A 19,746-nucleotide genomic window follows, 5' to 3' on the forward strand; every position below is an offset into this window, starting at 1 on the left:
AAAATGTGTATGCTTGCAAAACCAGGAAAACACAGACACCAGATGATCCAACTGACACAGGGGAAGTCTGTGCAATCAGCTGTGCCAGCACGAGTCACAAAATAATAGAGGACTCAAAAGAAACACAAAATACTCTACTGTGTTCTTTAAAAGCAAGACTAGATAAATATAGGTTTGTTTAGCTGTACTAAGTTCCTATGTGACTAACCTGCTATTTTTACCTCTCTCCTCTCTGACTTTTTCCCATAACAGCAGAAAAATCTCATTTCAACACTACAACATTTGTTATTGTTCAGAAAACCCTCAATTATAAGTGTGAGAGTTGTCATGAATGGAACTAACCCTTGATATTGAATATACTAAAGAGTTCTCTGTACTTTTTATGCCCACATCCTTCCTAACATTTTTTTCCACCAAAGCCTGCATTCCATACTTAGAAAATAAATATTATTTTGAAATAGACACTACTCATTCATGTCTCAATTTTTAGCTTCGTGGATGGAAAATTTTCTGGGACAAAGGAACAACAGCTTTAGAGGCTTGTAGTAGAGTAACTAATGCCAGTATTCTTACTCTACTGCCCATCTGAGTAATCAAAAAAGCACTCCCTTAAGAATCAGTTGGACCACACTTATGCTAGACTTAGTATTCAAAATTTGACTGAGTTTCCACTCAGCAACTCAGATAAAGCAAATTTCTTGTCTACTGACAAGACACACACCAAAAAGCAAAAGAAACAAGTAGGAAAGTGAAAGAAAATCCCAAGATAAAAGAATGAAGAAAATTAAGAAAATCAATGAAACACGTATAAAATGGAGAGCTAAAATGCAGATGTCCAAAAATAAAAGCTTTAACTAATTTAAAATGTTTGAAGAGAGAAAGAATATACATCTTAGTTTGGGATGGCTCTAACAGTTCCTCTTCAAGACATTTTAGAGATGGACTGTGGGCAGAATTAAGTTTGCAAAGCTCAGAATCATTTTATGAATCTTCAGCCTGCTGCATTTTACTTGTTGAGTTAGCTGTTACAACAAGAAGCAGGAAATTCATAGATAGGACTGGAACCACTGCAACCAAGGCAACAGACCATAGCTAAAAACAGTTAGGATAAAAATAAATGTTCTCTCTATTGTACTTGGTGTATTTTGTAGGCTTGGAACCAGTTACAGAAAATTATTCCTAGAAGTCCAGAAATTGTTACAAGTATTTGTAATATTGTCATGAATCAAGGAAATTATCAACGTGAAATTATAAAAATTCCAATCACTGTTAACTTTATAGCAGCATATTTTATATTTTGGAATTAACTCTGTACCTTCATTCAATTCTTTCCTTCAAATTTCTTGTTATTTCCCATTTTTTTTAAATAGAAAAGCTCCTTCTGGTTAAGGTATCTTGCATTAAAATAAAACCAAGCTTATAAAACCCCTGGAAAAAGCCTACATAGGGATTTGTTTTTCCCTTCTTCAACAGGCATTTGATGAGAGATTCCACAGTTGTTTGATCAAGCTCCAGTTTCATCAGTATTAAAAGTCGAAGGTTCTTTTTCCAGCTTTCTGATTTTAGGGCATTCTGCTACAACTTGCTAAAGCTTTAGATTTGGGAGCACTCATCAGGAAAACTAGGGAAATGGTTTATAAACACACAGTGGATTATAAACAGAAAGGAATTTGAATACTAGCAAAACATTGACTAAAACAATGCACTTTTCCAAAAAGCTACAAAACCCCATGAAAGCAGTATAAACAGTTTGTATAAGCCTAGAATAAACATAACTGTGAAAGTATACACAGTGATTCCTTTCTTTTTTATAGCTTTGTCAAATACTTTGGTCATATCAGATTGTTTTTAACAGTCTCCTTAACTGCTGTTTAATCTGTATCCTTTAGACACAAAAACCTCCTAAGACTTCTTTTATTTACTAGCATATAAAAACCATAACATTATTCTACAGACATGAAATCTACTAGGAAAGTCACTCTAAGTCAAAACTGTGCTCCAATGATATTTTTAATTTGTGAGTTGTGTACTACAATGCAAGGGCTACAGTGACTTAAAACTCACTACTTCATCTTCCTAAGTCTCTTTTCATCTTACAGAACAAGGACATGGATCCACTTATCTCATTCAGAAGGCTACAGGAGGGCCTCACATCAGAGCTCTTCCTGGTGCTCTAAACCATCTTCCTAGAATATGTCTTTCTCCTGTTTCTATTTGACCACCCACACCACAGCTGACCTTTGAAAAGTAGGGTAACAGGTGATTTGGCTGATAACAGACTTGGAAGATGTTTTACAGATCAGGTTTTTCACTAGGAAAGAATCTTAAACTAATCTTCATACCTGCTCTAAGAGAGAAAACTGTCAAACCAAGTGCAAAGAAATGTAACGTTAGAAAAGATAACCTTCACCTTGTCACAGTCGAGGCTTCAGAAATGCAGCAACTACAAAAACCTGCAAATGCTGCATTCTTCTTCCAGTTTACATTACTCCTCTTAATACTTTACTCAGAGGACCCAGCACACAATTTCTCACATCAGTAATCTATAGAATTAACTCGGTCCTATGTAGTAGGTACAAGTTGTTCATTATTCCCATGGCGAATGCAATAGTTATTCAGTACTTATTTCAACTCATATTTACTGCACAGTAAGAAAACACTCTCAGTCTCTCCACATTTTTAAATTAGCAACATGTATAAGACGACGTATCACACTAATTTACAATGTTACTCTATCAGAATCTGTGAGCCAACTACCACTAATTGCCCTCAGCAACTCAATCCCCACTCCGCCGATCCTGTCATTTACCTGTATTTAAGCTTTCCACTCTTAGAGGGAGACCAGATTGGGCCACAGCAACAAGTTTCAAAGCAATGTAAAATTGACTTCTTCCGAAATAGCCAAGTCTTGTTGCACCACAGAGCTCCATAATCTGAAATGAAACACAGTTACTTACAGAAAGAAATTTTAAACACAACTGCTATACAGATTTCATACATTTCAGAGTAGCATGCCATGTTTTCAAACATACTGACTGCATCCTCCTCCACAACAATAACCTGCAATCTTACTGAAGGGCATGCCAGCTTGTGCCAGGTCATTGTGCTAATCAGACTCTCAGTTAAATGATCCAGACTGCCTTTTTACCTACTGAGCAGTCTCATCTAGACTGCAATATTCCAAATGAGACACAAGGATGCTCTTGGAACACCACAGTGAAACCCTTGTTGAAGTCAATATAGATGGCATCACTCCTTCTCTCTCCTCAACCACAGTTCCAGACAATCTGGTGGAGAAGTACTCTTGGTAATCCTAATTACTGTTTTCACATTCATATGCCTAGAAATGGCATCTAAGCAAACTGGCTCCACAATTCCTCAGGGACCAAACTGCAGCTGACCAGCATGCAGTTCCCCAAATAAATTTTCCTTTATACTCCTGAAGATGACTGCAACATCTTTCTCCAGTCATTGAGACGTAACCCTCAGCTCCATAATATTGGAAGAGAGAGATGGCTTGCAACAACATTAGCCAGCTCTCTCAACATGCTCAGAAGGATCCCATCTAATCCCATGGATTTGATACTTCTCTAGAGACTCATCATCTTTTTGTAATACTACTAGTTTGTCTCCTTCAATCTCATCTCAGGCACAAAGATTCATGAGACTTTGCCTGTGAATATCAGTGCAGAGAATCTCAGACTAGTTTACATCCGTGGGCATTAGTTTCTGTCCTTGCCCTTCCCACCTGAGCTCAGTCATGTTCCCTTGCTGGAAAACCTGGTCTCTTGTCACATCTGCTCATTTTGTTATCTACTGGGATGTACTACTGGACATAGAGAAAGCTGTCCTGAAAGGTTTCCCAGCTTTCAGAGGACACAATTCTGAGTGCAGAGGAACCCTGCTCGCAGGCAAGTTCCAGCTGAAGAAGTGAATTACATTTTCACATAGCAGTAACTGAGCCACCCGATGCACAAGCTGTTAGCCTGTGTGCTTCAGCACCACTGGATCAGAGAACAGATTTCAGTAACTACATCCAATGAATCAGATGAATTTATCAACCACAGCTGAGCTAGATACAGGCTCAACAAAAAACTACTTGGATATCTCCTTGCCATGCACCAGGATTCTGGAACCTCATGAAAATAAGCTGATGTAAAACCTGTCACAGGAAGGTGTGGGAAGTTGACAAACACTTAGTTCCAAAAAAGTCCTAAGAGGATCAGCAGGTCTAGGGCTGTACATGCAGCTAAAATCCTGCTGGACAAAAACTGCTGCATTAAATCAGTTTTCTGTGTCTGCATCACACTTCACGCATTGTCCCATAGCTCCTCTGTTATTTTTATTTTCCCATTGAAGTATTTCTGCAGCACGATGTCTGGAGAGAAGTCAGGGGATAACAAAGCATTTTCCAAAATCCATCAAACGAAAAAATAATTCAACACACTTGAATGCAATACACTAATTTCAACAGGTTGGTTGGACTACAAAAAGTGCCACCAGGAAAGAAGGGACAGTGTAAATTGACAGATGACAATTCAAATAAAAACTGAGGCATCAACATCTAAACCTTTACTCAACCTAATGCCAAAATAATTATACTGAGTCTAAATAACTAGCAGAGCTAAAGCAGTGGAGATTCAAGAGACAGCTACCAATCAAAACCAGTGTGACAGCAAAAGCAATTTCTTTTTTTAAAGCATTGTATGCTGGGATGGAACATCCACATACTTGACTACACCCAGAATAGAAAAAGCTTGTGGATTCAGTGGCCTAGCACCAACAAATGAGTTAACTAGACTCTCATGGGTCTTACGAAAAGAAGCAATGATATGGGCATTTTGAGCTTATGGAATCATTAGGCAGTAATGGCTTTGTGCAATTTCAAAGCCACTGCTCAACTACAAATTACCTTCTTTTGGAGCTTGTCAATACTGCCAGACAGAAAAAAAAACCTCAGTTAAAAACTGAATTAATAATTAAGCTACTGTGACAGGTAAGTATAAGAAAGGAAAGGCAAGCATGGATTCAAAGTAAATATCTGTAAATACACCAAACATAAGTATGAAGAAAAGCAAAAAGCTTAAGGATACAAAAAACCCCAAACAAACCATCACCCGCCCCCCCACCCATCCCCCAAAAAAGAACAAGTGCTGCTGAACAAGTAGGCATCAAATTCACTAAAGGAGTCCTCTGTTTCAAATACAGAATATAACCTAACCTAACTAGAAACATGACTAAAGGTTGAGTAAAATCATTAGATGCAAACATCTAGTGGTAGCTCCTCTGCTGAGTGACAGCATGCTCAAACATACTCAAAACAGTGTACCTGGAATTCCCTTGAAGCAGGATTTAAACGTGCAACAGGTAATAAGCTATACTGAAGGGGGGAATAATAATCAAAAATTATCAAAGGATTGCTTCTCTGAGATTTAGGTTTAGGGCTTTCATCTGCTTTAGAAGGGAGAGGATAAGGAATTTCCCTAAATTCTTCAAGGAATGCAGAGCCATCTTCAAGACAAAATGCTTCACAACAGTTTTAATCTCCTTAGATATGAAGGACCTGAGGTCACACTACTGCAATTAACCAGAATAAGGCCAACATCTCTGTGAAGCTCCAGAATTGCTGGAAGCCCTTGATATAAAAACCACCAAAGAACCCCCAAACAACAAACAAAAAACCCACAAAAACACATCTCTGTGCAGTAGCTGTAAATTATAAAATTGCATGCTCAGTCATCATAGCACAGAGATGTAATAACAGCATCAGAAATACCAGGCGTTGGCACAAACCAGACATGGCTGGGAAGTAGTATGTTGTCAAAGGGCACTGTTTCAAGCAGGTACCTTCTAGAACCCTTAGAGGTTTCAAATAAGAGGCCCTTGGAACTCGGAGAGGTTTGTGAACCTTTACAAATTCCAGGTGAAGTGGAATAAATCATATCTCTATCAAATGCAGTGAAACACACTTCCCAGAACTTAGAAAATCTCTCTGGGAGAGTCTTCCACAATATCAGTCTCCCTGCCCCCAGGTTCTTCTACAAGGCAAATCAAGCCCATTATCTGTAAATATTATTCATGCAAAAGTACAACAGTATTTAAACAGGGATGACTACAATGCTAAAACAATAAATGAAGCAACATGCATGCCACCTACACAGTAAAGATAAAAATATTTCATATGCTTGGAGAGACTTACTGAAGTACCTACTGTTCCATACCAGAGAGTAGCAAGAGGCAAGACCTGAAGACAACTTTTGCAGGCTGGAAGTTACAACACACATGGTGTGTGCTAATGGGAGGGGGAGTGAACAAACTTAGAGGAGGACCTTTCGTATCATCTCATCCAAACTAGGACAGTGTTGATTAAAAAGTCTTACACCAAGAATATAAACATGAAAACTGTTAAACACAAAGAAACCCTACACAGAACCACAGAACAGTTGAACTTGGAAAGGTCCTCTGGAGATCATTTGCTCCACTCCCCCTGCTGAAAGCAGGCTCAGCAGGTTGCTTTGGACTGTGTCCAGTTGGGATTTTGAGTATATACAAGTAGGGAGACTCTGCAACCTCTCTAGACAACCTCTTTAAGTGAGTGATCACCTTTACAGTAACAAAGTTTGGTCTTAGGTTTAAATTAAACAACCACCATGAACAATACCATGTAAACCACGCACCAGAAATATGAAACAAGTTTTCACATTCATTATACAATATTCAATACAAACTTGAGTTAAACCAAACCATATGAACATACTTGTGCTTCAACATTTAGAAAATGATTTTGAGTTTTATTGTGCATATTAACAATAACCTTCAAATGAAAAACAAGAACTACATTTTAAAAAGTTGTTTATTTCAGATACAAAAAAGATAAAAATTAAATATAATAACTTGCTTCAGTTTTGTTAGTTAACAAAAATGTAACTGATTATGGATATATTTTAATTCACAGTTTAAAATTAAAAAATTTATCATATCAATAATGTTATTTCTGTGTATCATACACAGCAGTTCATTGATGAGAATTCTCTCTTGCTCTTTTCAAACTTAAAACATATGACAGAATGTTTTCCAATTTAAAAGTTTATTGGAATACAACCTCAAACTGGGTACTAGAACACACTGTCCTACAATGGTGCTCTCCTCAAGTCATGTAATCCACTCACGTCAGCTACAACAAAAATTAGCCACATCTCTACAGTGGAATGTAATTCAGGGATGTGTAACATAAGTTAAAAAAATGCTTCTTAATCATTGCTATTGTAGCAGAAAAAACCTGTGACCATCACTACACAACAAAGAACTATGAAAATCTCTTTCATTTGTTTTTTCCTAGCTTGAATACATTTTTTTCCTCCAAATTCATTACCTTCTAATCATGTTATTCTGCATCTGCTGTTAGATCAAGTCCTGTCACTTCATTTATCTCAATCTACCTCACTAATTGCTGACTACGGCATGGCACAGTTTTCCAACTACAGTCTCTCACCTAGTGTCAACTGGACAAAGCAGTACTGATTAGTCTGCTGATACTAGTTAGAATTTTTAACTTCTCTTCAAAAATCTCACTTGACAGGTAGCTTCTCAGATGCAACAGCTGTTGACAGCACTGTGCAACAGGAACAAGACAGAGAACTGACAAAGATCCTTCTTTTGATGAGTTATTTTTAACCAAGTCAAGTCTCTGACCCAGTTCTCCACACAGCTCCACAAAGCTTGGCACAAGGTGGGACACAAATAAAAAAAACCAATTGTAGACAGGACAAAAAAAAGAATGCCACTAAAAGAAACAGTCCAAGTATTGCTCTGAATTCTATGTTTCAGCACACTGCAAACACTTAAACAGTCTTACACCTATCCAAAGATCATTTGCAAAATGCATCTATGAAGGATAAAAAATACTGCTATATTTAATATTCAGGCAGTGTGAAGCAGAAAATGTTCATGTACTGAACAGCAAGTGTAAAATTACCTCTAATACATACATTTATCTTATTAGGTACTTAGGCATTGTAGTAAATATAGTTAATCAGTTGATACTAAGAATTCCAAGGCACAGGGTACATTTAGGACATTGCTGTTCTTTGTTGCATAACAAATAGTAAGGTTTTAGTGATCGTTCCATGAAGATGCATATCAGTCAATTCCACAAAACTGGCTTCAGAACACAGGCTTTGAAAGAAATAAAACCGATAGCACTAGAGGACTTCCAAGACAACACACACTCTGGTAGTGAACTATTTAGAATCTCTTACTGTCTGAGCTTCTCCTAATACTTCTGTGCCCTTGATTTTCACACTGCACAGCTCCACAGTGGAAGCAGACTGCTAAAATGCCATCGGGAAGAAAAAGCTACTCATCAGCTCAGACAATTAATTCTCTATAGATACTTAAAACTGAAATTTTCCATTCCACAGGTCATTTCAGGGTCAAACATACATCTGTTTCAGTTAAATGAAATTTCAGAATTAATCCCATCTGAAATAATTAACTGTTCAAAAAATGACCCAGTATTTTAAGGCTCAGAGGAATTATTCTGCCCCTGTACTTTGGGATCTGTTTTACAAGCATGCCCACTCCCCGAGAAAGGGTTGCTAGATTTGGAGTCATGCTTTCACTTTGTTAATAGAAAAGCAGCAAAAAGCACTGGAAATTTAAAACTCTGATTTATGACAGATAATAAATTCTTAACAAGTGAATATGCTGAACACCACACACTCAAAAACCTCATAGAACTTTTATTACTGGTAGTGCTTTTTGAACCAGTTATACTTTAGGTAATTCCTGACCTCAACCCATTCCAAAAGTGGTCTGCGACACCTCCTGTTGTTCCTGGTAGCACACAGTTTCACAGTGGATTAGCCTCATTTACTAAAGACACTTCCTAATGCAGTAGTAGCTTTTTTGATGTTTCCATCTACAATCAAAGTTTGTGGTCTTACACTTCTGCAAAAGCTGTTACAAGCTCTACACATGAATCTTACCTGCAGAACTGCTCATGAAAAGCTCCACAGCTCTCCAAAGGCCAGCAACTCCCTTCTAATTTGGGAGTACGTGGCAACCACCACCCATCAATCCACAACGATGAGGCAGATGCACTCTACATACAACTACAAGATCCTTAGAGGGGTCACTTTTCCAAATATCTAGAGTAATAGGCTGTCCCACTTGACTACAACTCAAAGAAAATATTGTCAAGTACCCTCAAAAAGAGGGCAGAATAAAGAATTGTACACCCTTCTGATATGTTCAATAGCACCAACAAAGGAAAATACAGGCAGGCAGATGAACACTCACTTAGAAAGCAACTACCATTCTCACAAGTAAAAAGTCACACCTGGAAGACCTCAAGTCAGAGATGTTCTTTGCTTGTATTAAGACTTCCTCTACTGCTGTTTTCCTGGCAGAGTAGGTGTTCATGAGAAAGACATATTACAAGCAGAAATGGTAATAAAGCAGCCAGAAGAACTGGAAATTAAAAAAAAAAATCTGGAAATCCGGAGCAGCAAAAGACAGCCTGGGGAACTACAAGAACCATTTCTAATTTTTGATGCATAAAGAGAGGCTCTTTGAAAGTGAGATATTCCACATACCTGTGTTCTCTTACTAAGTAATTTTACATTACTGCTTAACCTAAATAGCTCCTCCCCCCTCTGCTCTCAACCGCAGTTCCCCATTCCTGAGCACTAACTGCTGCTCATCTGTCCAGTCACACAATAGGATTACTCCACTCAGTATGCCAGCAAAAAGTTACTGTGTTAGTTATTTTCTCTTTTATTAAACTGAATCTGTATAACAACCAACAAACACCTCAGCACAACTCCAGAAGTTATTTACTCACAGGTTTTATTTACAATAGAAAAAGTACAGATTTTTATGAACAAACTGCAATGAATCTTAGAGCATACATCTCTCACTGGTCAACATCAGATAGCTAGAACTTGTTTTTAGGTTTGCAGTTTATATTTTTGACAAGCAAACCCTAAAGCAGAAATAGCAAACAAGCCCCAGCTGACACACATGGAATGACATTCTTCGTCTGTAATATTTTGAGGCACTTGGTCTTATTCTTGCAATAATTACAAGTCCAGCTGAATACTTATGAAGACTAACCAAGTTTGCCCTTACTTTGTGTGTTGTTTGCTTGTTCTTATGGTTGAAGCTTATGTGAGTAAACAACTTCTGAAGCTCTACCAATCTTCAAAATGCAATTTATCTCCCACAGCATAAACAAATGAATGGAACTACTTGCATATAATTACCAAGAAAGCATCTAGCTTCAGCAGGCACTGGAGAGATACTTCACAGATATTCTAATTGTGGATACTCCTACCATGCAGCATTAAGTTGAATATTTTCCCCCATAATACTAAATGCTGAAGAGAGGAGCATTTATTCAGACATTTTCATTCTTTTCACACTTCCTCTATAATTGAAGCATTCCAATGATTGATACTCTTTGCTAATAATTATTTTCTCTCTTTTTCAGTTTTAACATTTTCCTCACACATCACCTTCCACACTGCTATGCCAGAACAATGCTAACAAAGAAAAACCCAAAGAATCAACACAAGCTTCTGGCTTTTTTGCTAACGTGAAATGAAGATTAAGACATTCTCTGATCCCAGTATTAGTGATCATGCTGTGGCCTGGACAAATAGGACTGTTTCGGTCTGTTCCTGTTATTCCTGAGCACATCCATGTAAGTTTACCTGAAGCTACTGTGTCCATTACTTTACACTCATTTCCCATCCCAATCTTTTTTCCTCTGAGCATCAATATGAGCACTGTTAATTAGTTGCTTAGCTTTGCACTGCTCTCCTCCTCCCACCAAGGCCAAGAAGCCTTAATGATGTGTCTATCAAAGTTTAAACAAACCTTGGTTAAAGTTCTAAAACCTGCACATTTACAGAGCTACACTTGAGACTCCACTGTTAACATTAGGTCTTAAATTATTTAAGATGCTTCGAATCAGAAAAAAACAAGTCACTCACACTATTGTAATAATAACAGACTTTTCTACAAAATTCCCAACTACTAGTCTGCAGCAGGAGTATGTCAGCACCTGATGCTGAATTTTACACAGCTCAGTCCTGGTCACCCTTTTCTGGGATTACTGAAGTTGAAAGATATATTCAAAACTGAGCCTACTCATTGCTCTGTTACCATACTTAAGAAGCATTTTAGACGTCAGAAGTCAATCGTTCCAGAAATTCAGGTCAGACTGTCATCTTTTCCAAGTCTTTTAACCTATCAAAACACAGTTCTTATACACAGTCAGACATGCCTAAATTATGTTGTGTTTTTTGTATAACAAGTGTAGGGATAATTTAACTCTTCAGACACTAACCCCAGGTGGAAAAACAAGCAAGTCATGAACACGATCACCAACTTGGTACATTAATTTAGAAAGAATGACATTGCTGGCTTCAGAATATCCTTATAGTCACCAGAAATGCTAAAGGAAAGACAGTAAGAGGGAAATATATTCTTACATTAATCATTATTGGAACTCCAGTGAGAAAAATCTGACAGTCAACATATTTCTCCCACACTCACTTCTGACTTCAAACTCATTTAAACGAAGGGCAGAACTCCAATTTGATGTCTAGGAATTCTACAAGAAGGACTAATCAAAACAGCAAATATTTGTGACCGAATAGGTAGGAAACTTGTCAGCAAGGACTATTTTTTAAAAGCTAGTAACTACAATTGAAAAGTCATAGAGACTGCCAGCAAAGTCCTATAATTTCACAGTATCTGCAGTAACATTTACTGAAGATTAGACTAAGATGAAGGTGTGTTTGCCATTTTTCACAGTCAGTGAAGTACTTAAAACTTCTACTACAAAAGAATCACTTTTACCAGTAAAAGATCAAATTTACAATCCATAATTTTGTACAGCCAACTTGATTCTAAGACGTTGCCAAAGGCCCTGATATTTCTGATTATAGAATTCTATCCAGTCATGTCAGAAAGGAAATTAATCACCCCTGCTGTCATCTGACAGCATGTTTAAAAAGAAAAGAATAAACTGTTTTCAAACAAAGCTGAGCTGTGATACTTGAAATTATCTGAATGCTGTGTTGGCATACGGAATTATGAAGGAATTATTTACCATGTAAGTGACTGCACAGTACGAATAACAGTCGATTTCAAAGGCTCAAAACCAATTACACCAAGAAATTCACTAAAAACAAATATAAGTCTAATAGACCTAAAGTCCTAAAGTTTTGCCATTAACTTCCTGCCTTTTGTTTCAATAACAATGACTGTTCTCTTCCTAAATGCTGCTGAGATATGAGACAACTCCAACTAATTAAGTGTAAAAAGAAATTAATTTTCAGCCCACTACAGTCTCTGTGAAAGTAACATCACTAAAACAGACATTTTTACCAGAATTCTGCAGAAGCTCAAAGCACAATTCACAGGATAAACAGCAGGCTAAAAGCCAGTCCTGGCACTAACAGAAAGTACGCTCTTAGGTATCTCATCAATACAGAGAATCAAAGCTAACCTACTGCTCAGCTGAGAGGAGAATACTCCATTACAGTGACATTAGAAGGGAAAAAATAGGTGATACACAAATCAGGTATTTTTAACTGCAGATCCAGGCACTGTTTCTATTTACAACAGGTTTTTAACAACTCTTGTTTACTAAATGGGGACTGGGATTCAGCATAACTTATGCACAAAAACATCTTTTATATGAAAATATACGAATATATAAAGATAATATGTAAATTACGTAAGATTATAACCAAAAGTCTACAGATTCATCAATTTTATGGTACTCAGGCTAAAAAAATACTACAGATGGGTAAGAAAATAGCTATAGTTAAAAGTATCTACACTGGAAAAATACCTTGATAATGATCTGTTGCGAATATTGCCTCAGAAGAAATCGAAACTAATTTAAAATCTTTTCTATGTGACATTTGCATAAAAGGTTTAAAATAATAAAAAACCCAAACAAAATGTATGAGTTGGATTAAGTGATTTTTTTTTTTATTTTGGGCTTGTTGCAGACTAGTTGTAGGTTGGTATTAGGAGAACAAAGCTTTTTACACAGTGTACATTTTTTAAAGATCTAAAAGTGTTTAGATAAAGCATTTTTAAATATAGTCCAAATTCATATGACTGAAGGGAAGGCATGAAATTTGCCATGTATAAGGAATTCTAATTTCTTACCATGTAATTTCTGAAAGGATAATAAATTCAGAAAATTAACCAGAATGAGTTTGAGTCTTTTGCATGTCCCCTACCACACAGGCAATCCTAAGCATGCCCTGGCTCAGTTTCCATTCAAAGTCTGCATTTAGTAGACTCTACTGATTTGACAAACAGGTAGTCTTTCTGCAGGACAATTCACTGAAACAGTAACTGCAACAATAAAATAATTGTGAACAAGCTGTTATTTTCATAGATCCTTTTCTCTCTGCATCCATTTTCCAACAAAGAAGCCAACATTTTAAATCAAGAACCTGCAATTTCATTTTGCCATGTTCTGCCTATGGATTGTAATTCCATTTAAAACTCTGCTGTTTGTCAGCAGATGAGCTCTGGCATTTGAGGAAACACCACTGCATCTTCTGTTCCCTCTCTTTGCCAAAAACTACCACCCCAAGAACAACAGAAGGCAGCATATGCCTGCAGCTCAGTCTGGACTTCTCAACGAAGCAGCCGCATCACAACATTTCCTTACAACTTCTGATGTGACGGCAGCAAACTTTGACAGAGAGTTGAGGTAGACAACCAGAGTGTAATTTTTTCCTTCAATGAAACAAGAACAAGCAAAACTAACCTGTCTGTAAAGACTCCTTAAAAACAAACAAAAAGCTTGAAAGTGGCTAACAAAAGCCAAAAATAGCTTTACAATAGGTTTTTACTGGATTGATGAAAGCCTACTGTAATTAAGTAACTGGGCATAATTTTTCAATTCATCTGTCATTTCAAAGACTTTCTAACACTAAATTAGAAATCAGGTAACATTGCTGTATAATGCCAGCACTGCAGATGACAGTTCATTAATTTTAGAGAAAATAGATGCCAATACTCACATATTTGTAGTTTTATTGTAATGTTGTATTTTAAAGCAAGATGCTTTGACTCAATTTCAGATGAGTATCATATGCACCACTGACTTGCTTCTTGTCTAGTGAAGTTCCCATGATTCATAATCAAGAGTACAAATTCAGAAAACATTCTATGATTAACTGACCTAAATAAGAATTCTACAAATCAAACAAACGAAACAACTACTATATTCATTCCATGCACAAGTAATGACTTTCACAATAATTTTTGGGCTAACCGTAGGTTAGCAGTTTCACCACCAGTTCAGAGACACCAAAAACTGACTTTATTAGCATACGCACATAAGCATTTTAGGTCAGATGTGAAATATGCTTTTGAAGCCAATTTCCTGAGCATACTCCTCTGTGCAGCCACTCCAGAACAGGCAACTACATTTCTTTTGTATGAAGATAACCTAGGAGATACACCCTAGGAGGGCACATAATGAATCCCAGCCAACATTCAGTGCACAGGACCAGGCTGGAACTCTAGCAAATGGAAGCTTCTGAAGTGCATAAATACCCTGCTCCTCAGGGTCACTTGTGTTGTGTCACACTAGTTGCACACACAAGCACCAATGCACACGCAACTGAGCCACAAGCTGAGGCAAGTGAAAACTAAATTTGACCAAACCTTCTAACTTTTGGCTGAACAAGCTCCCTGGACAGCGAACTATCTGTTCAAAGGAAAGCCAGAGCCAGCTCCATCTTCCAGTGGTTTAAGCTACCACAAACCCCACACCAGGTCACAACTAAAATACCCAGCCACTCTAGAACAAAGAAAGTTCTCTATTTCCTGTCTCTCAAAGAGTTTTTCTGCCTCCCTTCTTGTGCCAGCAGTGACATTCATTCAACCCCACTATCACCTGATACAGAGTTGTAACCAACAAAAAGCTGTGATTAATTTTCTACATAGTCCCTGATGCCAGCATACAACAGCATTGGACAGGCATGAGTGTCTTGTCAAGGAGAAGGAACACATGGCTGAGGGAAGACGGAACCACCTTCTTCACCTCACCATTACATTTTTGTCAGCTGCAATGTGAAAGCACACCCTGAGAGTGATCTAAAGACTCATAACTGTTCTGAAGTAGTTGGACTTCTTACCCCAACACATGTACTTTTATTCACTCTTCTATGCAAGTCTTCTACCTTAATGCTCATTTCAGAGATGAACATAAAAAAGAAGAAACGTGGGTTAATAGAGACTGGTGTCTCTATTGTATTATTATATATTACATGGAGACTCACACATGCATCTTTGGTGTAGTATTTTTACTCTGATAATAAAGCTGTCCTTTTGTAGATGTGTACAAAATGGATATCTAGCTTTTCTTTCCCAGGATGCTACAGCTTTGTATACAACACCCTTATATTTTCTGTGACTAAACTGCTTCAGTCTTCTATATGTTCATTATCCCCACTTAACAGGCAGCTGACAGTGTCCCTCAGAGGAAGAAATGCAATTGATTAAGAACAATGACACACACGTATTAACTTTTGCTCCTGTGAGACGGATCTCTCACAAGGACGCAACTCTTTGCAACAAAGGCTGCACATATATCCAGCCTTTAGAGAACAGATTGCAAGGAAAACAAGTTACCAGTCGAAAAATGCAACTGTCAGACATTTTCATTTCCAATGGGATCAGTTCTGAACTACTCAAAGTTACCTACCTAACAGCAATATTGAAGAGCAAAAACCTCAAGGTAGTTCCTCAGGACTACTTGGTCCCCTTGAGCTTGAAGAGCAACAATTTTCTGCTGTGTTTTGCAAACCTACAAATTTACTTAGCATTCATGTGACCAGTACTATACTTGCATTCCAGGATTATGTAAGGATTGGGTAACTGAATCAAGCTCATTTCCCCACACGCATCAGGTGGTTCAAATGAACAGGTAACAACACAGCACCCATGTGGTCAAAAAAAAAAAAAAAAAAAAATCCATCTCCTTCACAAAGTTTTTTTATTTCTTAAGCTATTTCATCTCGAGGTTTAAGTTACATAGTCTCAGCTTCCAAAGCATTAAATGTGTTTTCTCTTTGAAGAACCCCAATCCAATATATTCATGCCTGTGTTAACCTGGGGTAGAGCCATACTTCAAGAAGAACATAAAATAGCTAGACAACTAAATTCTTTTCGAAGTACAAGGTACTTTACAGGTGACCAACTGTGATTGCACAAGATACTCATAATGGGCCAAACTGCTAAGGGCATTTCAACTTTCTTTGTACTATTTACAGTCTCATTCCTCAGGCAATCTAATATCTTGTTTGCCATTTTAACTGCAAGGTTCTCCTTGAGATCACTACAGTGATAAGCCAGGTCTGCTTCTTGAGTTAATTTATTTAGGACCCATGGAATGACGCCCGAGTAGTCTCTCTTCTTCAGATGCAGTCTACTTTGCAGGAAAATATCTGACCTCCTCTGCAAAAGATAAGGATATAATCTGTGGACACTTGTATTCAAAATTCCAGGTCTTTTCAAGTTCTTGCACTAAATTCCTGCATTAAAAAAAATCTCTAGCACGAGCTTACTATACACTGATCCAGACAAGTTTTATGTAAAAGTAATTTTTAAATACAGCAAAGATGTAAACATTCACTTTCCCTGGGATGATTTTTCTGAAATTGGTTGGCCACACACAAAAAGCAGCAGTGGGTGGCCCTTGAGAAACTTTACTCATAATACTGAGCGTGCAGACTCTCTTACCATTAAGTCCAGTCTAGTAAGTCATCAAATAAGAGATTACTGGTTTTACCAGGAAGAACCATTTCTTATTCAGCCCTCTTCCACTTCATTGTGTCTTAAATTCATTTCAACTAACCAAGTTGGGAGGCCCAAAATACACCAACAGTAACCCTAGTCAGTAAGTATTCTCCTGCCACTGAATTTCAGTACTCTGCAATTCGTGTTTCTAGCAACAGTAAGTTTAATACTTTGTTAACAGGGCTGCTTATCTCACTAGGCTGAGGATGAAACCGCATAAAACGCGGCACGGCTTTCTAAATACAGCTTTACCCACAGCAGCTTAAAAGACTACGTAAACTTTAAAGCACTGAACAATGACAGAGAGAACTGCAGAAGCAGCAATTACAAATAGCTGTTCATAAGAACGGTTCACTGGGAATACATTCCTCAAATAATCACATACACACAGCAAAGCAGACTTTCCCTTTCCTACACAGGTAGTTCTGCAGTACTCTTACACCTTTTAGACGTAACCTGTCCAAGGAAGTGCTAAAACTGTGCACGTACATATTGCAAGTACGGGCCCGCGTCAGTCTTAACACCACATTTTTCGTTGTTAAAAACGTTTGGATGACTACAGGTAAGTTAATTCCTGCCGGCAAGTGACGTCCAAAAAAGACTGCATGGCTTAGGCGAAGTGGACCAGTGTCAGTAGCTCCCAACGACACAAACCTAGATTTCCTTCTGTGTTGCTCTTCATCAGCAGACTGTGGGGACAATCTCACCCACCTCCCCAAAAGATTCTGGGGTTCTCACGCTGCGGATGGCCTCTGTCGGCACGGAATAGTTTCCTACCAGTTGCTGGACGCCGCCAGCAGAGATACCACGAACCCCTTCCCAGCCCTGCAGTCGGAGGTACGTAAGGGGAGGGGGGCTGGCACAGGATGCACGGCGCTGGCACAGGATGCACAGATGCAGGGAACTCGCTGTGCCCCCCGCCCCTCCCTTGCAGCCGGAGGGGCTCAGGTGGCCAGCCAGACAATAGCTCCCTCCTCTGTGTAGGGAGCTCCACTGCGTTCAGTCCTGGGCTCCTCAGTACACGAATGACTAGGAGCTAACAGAGAGGGGTCCAGCGGAGGGACATAAAGATGGTCAGGGGTCTGGAGCTCTCTGACCAGGACAGACTGACAGAACTGAGCCTATTTAGTCTAGAGAAGATTGAGACAGGATCTCATTAACGCATATAAATATCTCAAAGGTGGGGGCTGAGGGGATGGTGCCAGAGTTTTTTCAGTGGTGCCCAGCGACAGGATGAGGAGCAATGGCCATAAACGGAATCACAGTAAGTCTCACCTCAACACGAGGTGGAGCCTCCTTACATTGAGGGCGGCAGAGCACTGGAAGAGGCTGCCCAGGGAGGCCGTGGAGTCTCTCTCTGGAGACATTCAAACCCCACCTGCACGCGTTCCTGTGTCATCTGCTCTGGGTGACCCTTCCTCGGCAGAGGGCTGTACGAGATGATCTCCAGAGGTCCCTTCCAACCCTACCGGTTCTGTGATCCCCGAGTCCCCGCCGGCGGGACGACCCCCGCCCAAGGGCTGCGGGCCGGGCGGAGGGGAAGGGCCGGGACAGGGCCATCTCGGCACGGAGGGGCGGTGCCCGGGCCCGCCGACCCCCGGTGGCCCCGCGGCGGCGGCTGTACCTGCATGACCACGTCGTTGGGCAGCTGCGCGGCGCGGAAGAGCTCCAGGACGCGCCCGTTGGACGCCACCTTCTTGGTGCTCTCGGTGTCGCAGTAGGAGAAGAGGTCGCAGTAGTAGCGCTGCTCCGCCTCGCTCAGCGTCACCCCCTCCATCTTTTACCGCCGCGGATCATCCGCATCCGGCGGCGGGCCCGGGGGGGAGGCGGCGGTGCGGCGGGGGGGCACACACGGGACACACGCGCCGCCGGCGGCCGCGCGCGGGCGGCTGCTCGCACCTTCCCCCCGCCGCCCGCCCACGCGGCCGCGCGCCTGCGCGCCTCCCCCGCGCCTGCGCGCGCCGCCGCCCGGAAAGGGAGGCGCGGGGAGCGCCCAGCGCCGCGAGTAGCCCGCCCCCCTCCGCGCCGGCGGCGGCGGAAACGCCGGGCCCAGAGGCGGGGCTAGCGGGGAGAAGGCCCAGCGGCGCCCCCCGCCCCGCCCCGCCCCGCCCCGCCCCGCGGTGCCGGCGCCATCTGCGGCGCCCTGGGGGCGGCGGGGAACCCGCGCGCCTCGGCCCCGCCCCCGCCCCGCCCCCGCCCCGCGGCCCCGCCGTGCGCGGCAGCGCCCCCTGTGGGTGCGGCGGCGCGGGAGGGCGGCGGCCCCGCGCAGGCGGGCGGGGCGCGGGCGTTCGGACCCCGGTGCGGGGCTGCTCGCTCTGGCTCGGCCGGAACTGCACAGGCCCCCGGGCAAACTGCCCAATAAATCAGGGGATGCTCAGCCGCCCTGCCGTCACGGCCGTCCCGGCTTAGTGGGTCGTGTGAGAGGCTGAGGCGGTGCCGAGCGGCTGCCTTCACAGAATCACAGGTTGGAAAAGACCTCTGAGGTCAACCTCTGACTGAACACCACCATGTCAACTAGACCATGGCCTTCAGTGCCACGTCCAGTCTTTCCTTGCACACCTCCAGGGAGAGTGATGCCACCACCTCTATGGGCAGCCCATTCCAATGTCTAATCACCCTTTCTGTAAAGAAATTCCTCCTAGTGTCCATCCTGAACCTTCACTGGTGCATCTTGAGACAATGTCCTCTTGTCCTATTGCTGGTTGCCTGGGAGAAGAGACGACCCCCACCTGGCCACACCCTCATTTCAGGGAGTTGTAGAGTGATAAGGTCTCCCCTGAGCCTCTTCCAGGCTAAACATCCCCACTCACTCAGCTGCTCCTCATAAGTACTCCAGACCCTTCACCAGCTTTGTTGCCCGTCTCTGGACTTGCTCCAGCATCTCAATGTCTGTTGTGA

The 19,746-nt window shown here is 40.8% G+C and overlaps 1 protein-coding gene across 9 annotated transcripts in view; it reads right to left on the reverse strand.

Moving 5' to 3' along the window:
- Positions 1 to 18,776, reverse strand: part of REPS1 (RALBP1 associated Eps domain containing 1) — a 61,397-nt gene extending 42,621 nt beyond the window's left edge. For all 9 annotated transcript variants that reach the window (XM_082302606.1, XM_082302602.1, XM_082302605.1 and 6 more), the window contains exons 1-2: positions 18,473 to 18,776; positions 2,810 to 2,933 (exon numbers count right to left, since the gene is read on the reverse strand). In XM_082302606.1, coding sequence (XP_082158732.1) covers positions 2,810 to 2,933; positions 18,473 to 18,625 — 277 coding nt within the window. In that variant the 5' untranslated portion in view covers positions 18,626 to 18,776. The remainder of the gene's footprint in view (positions 1 to 2,809; positions 2,934 to 18,472) is intronic.
- Between the last annotated feature and the right edge of the window lie 970 nt (positions 18,777 to 19,746).

The sequence above is a fragment of the Coloeus monedula genome (assembly GCF_965178545.1).
Source record: "Coloeus monedula genome assembly, chromosome: 2".
In the NCBI taxonomy this organism is placed as follows: Eukaryota; Metazoa; Chordata; class Aves; order Passeriformes; family Corvidae; genus Coloeus; species Coloeus monedula.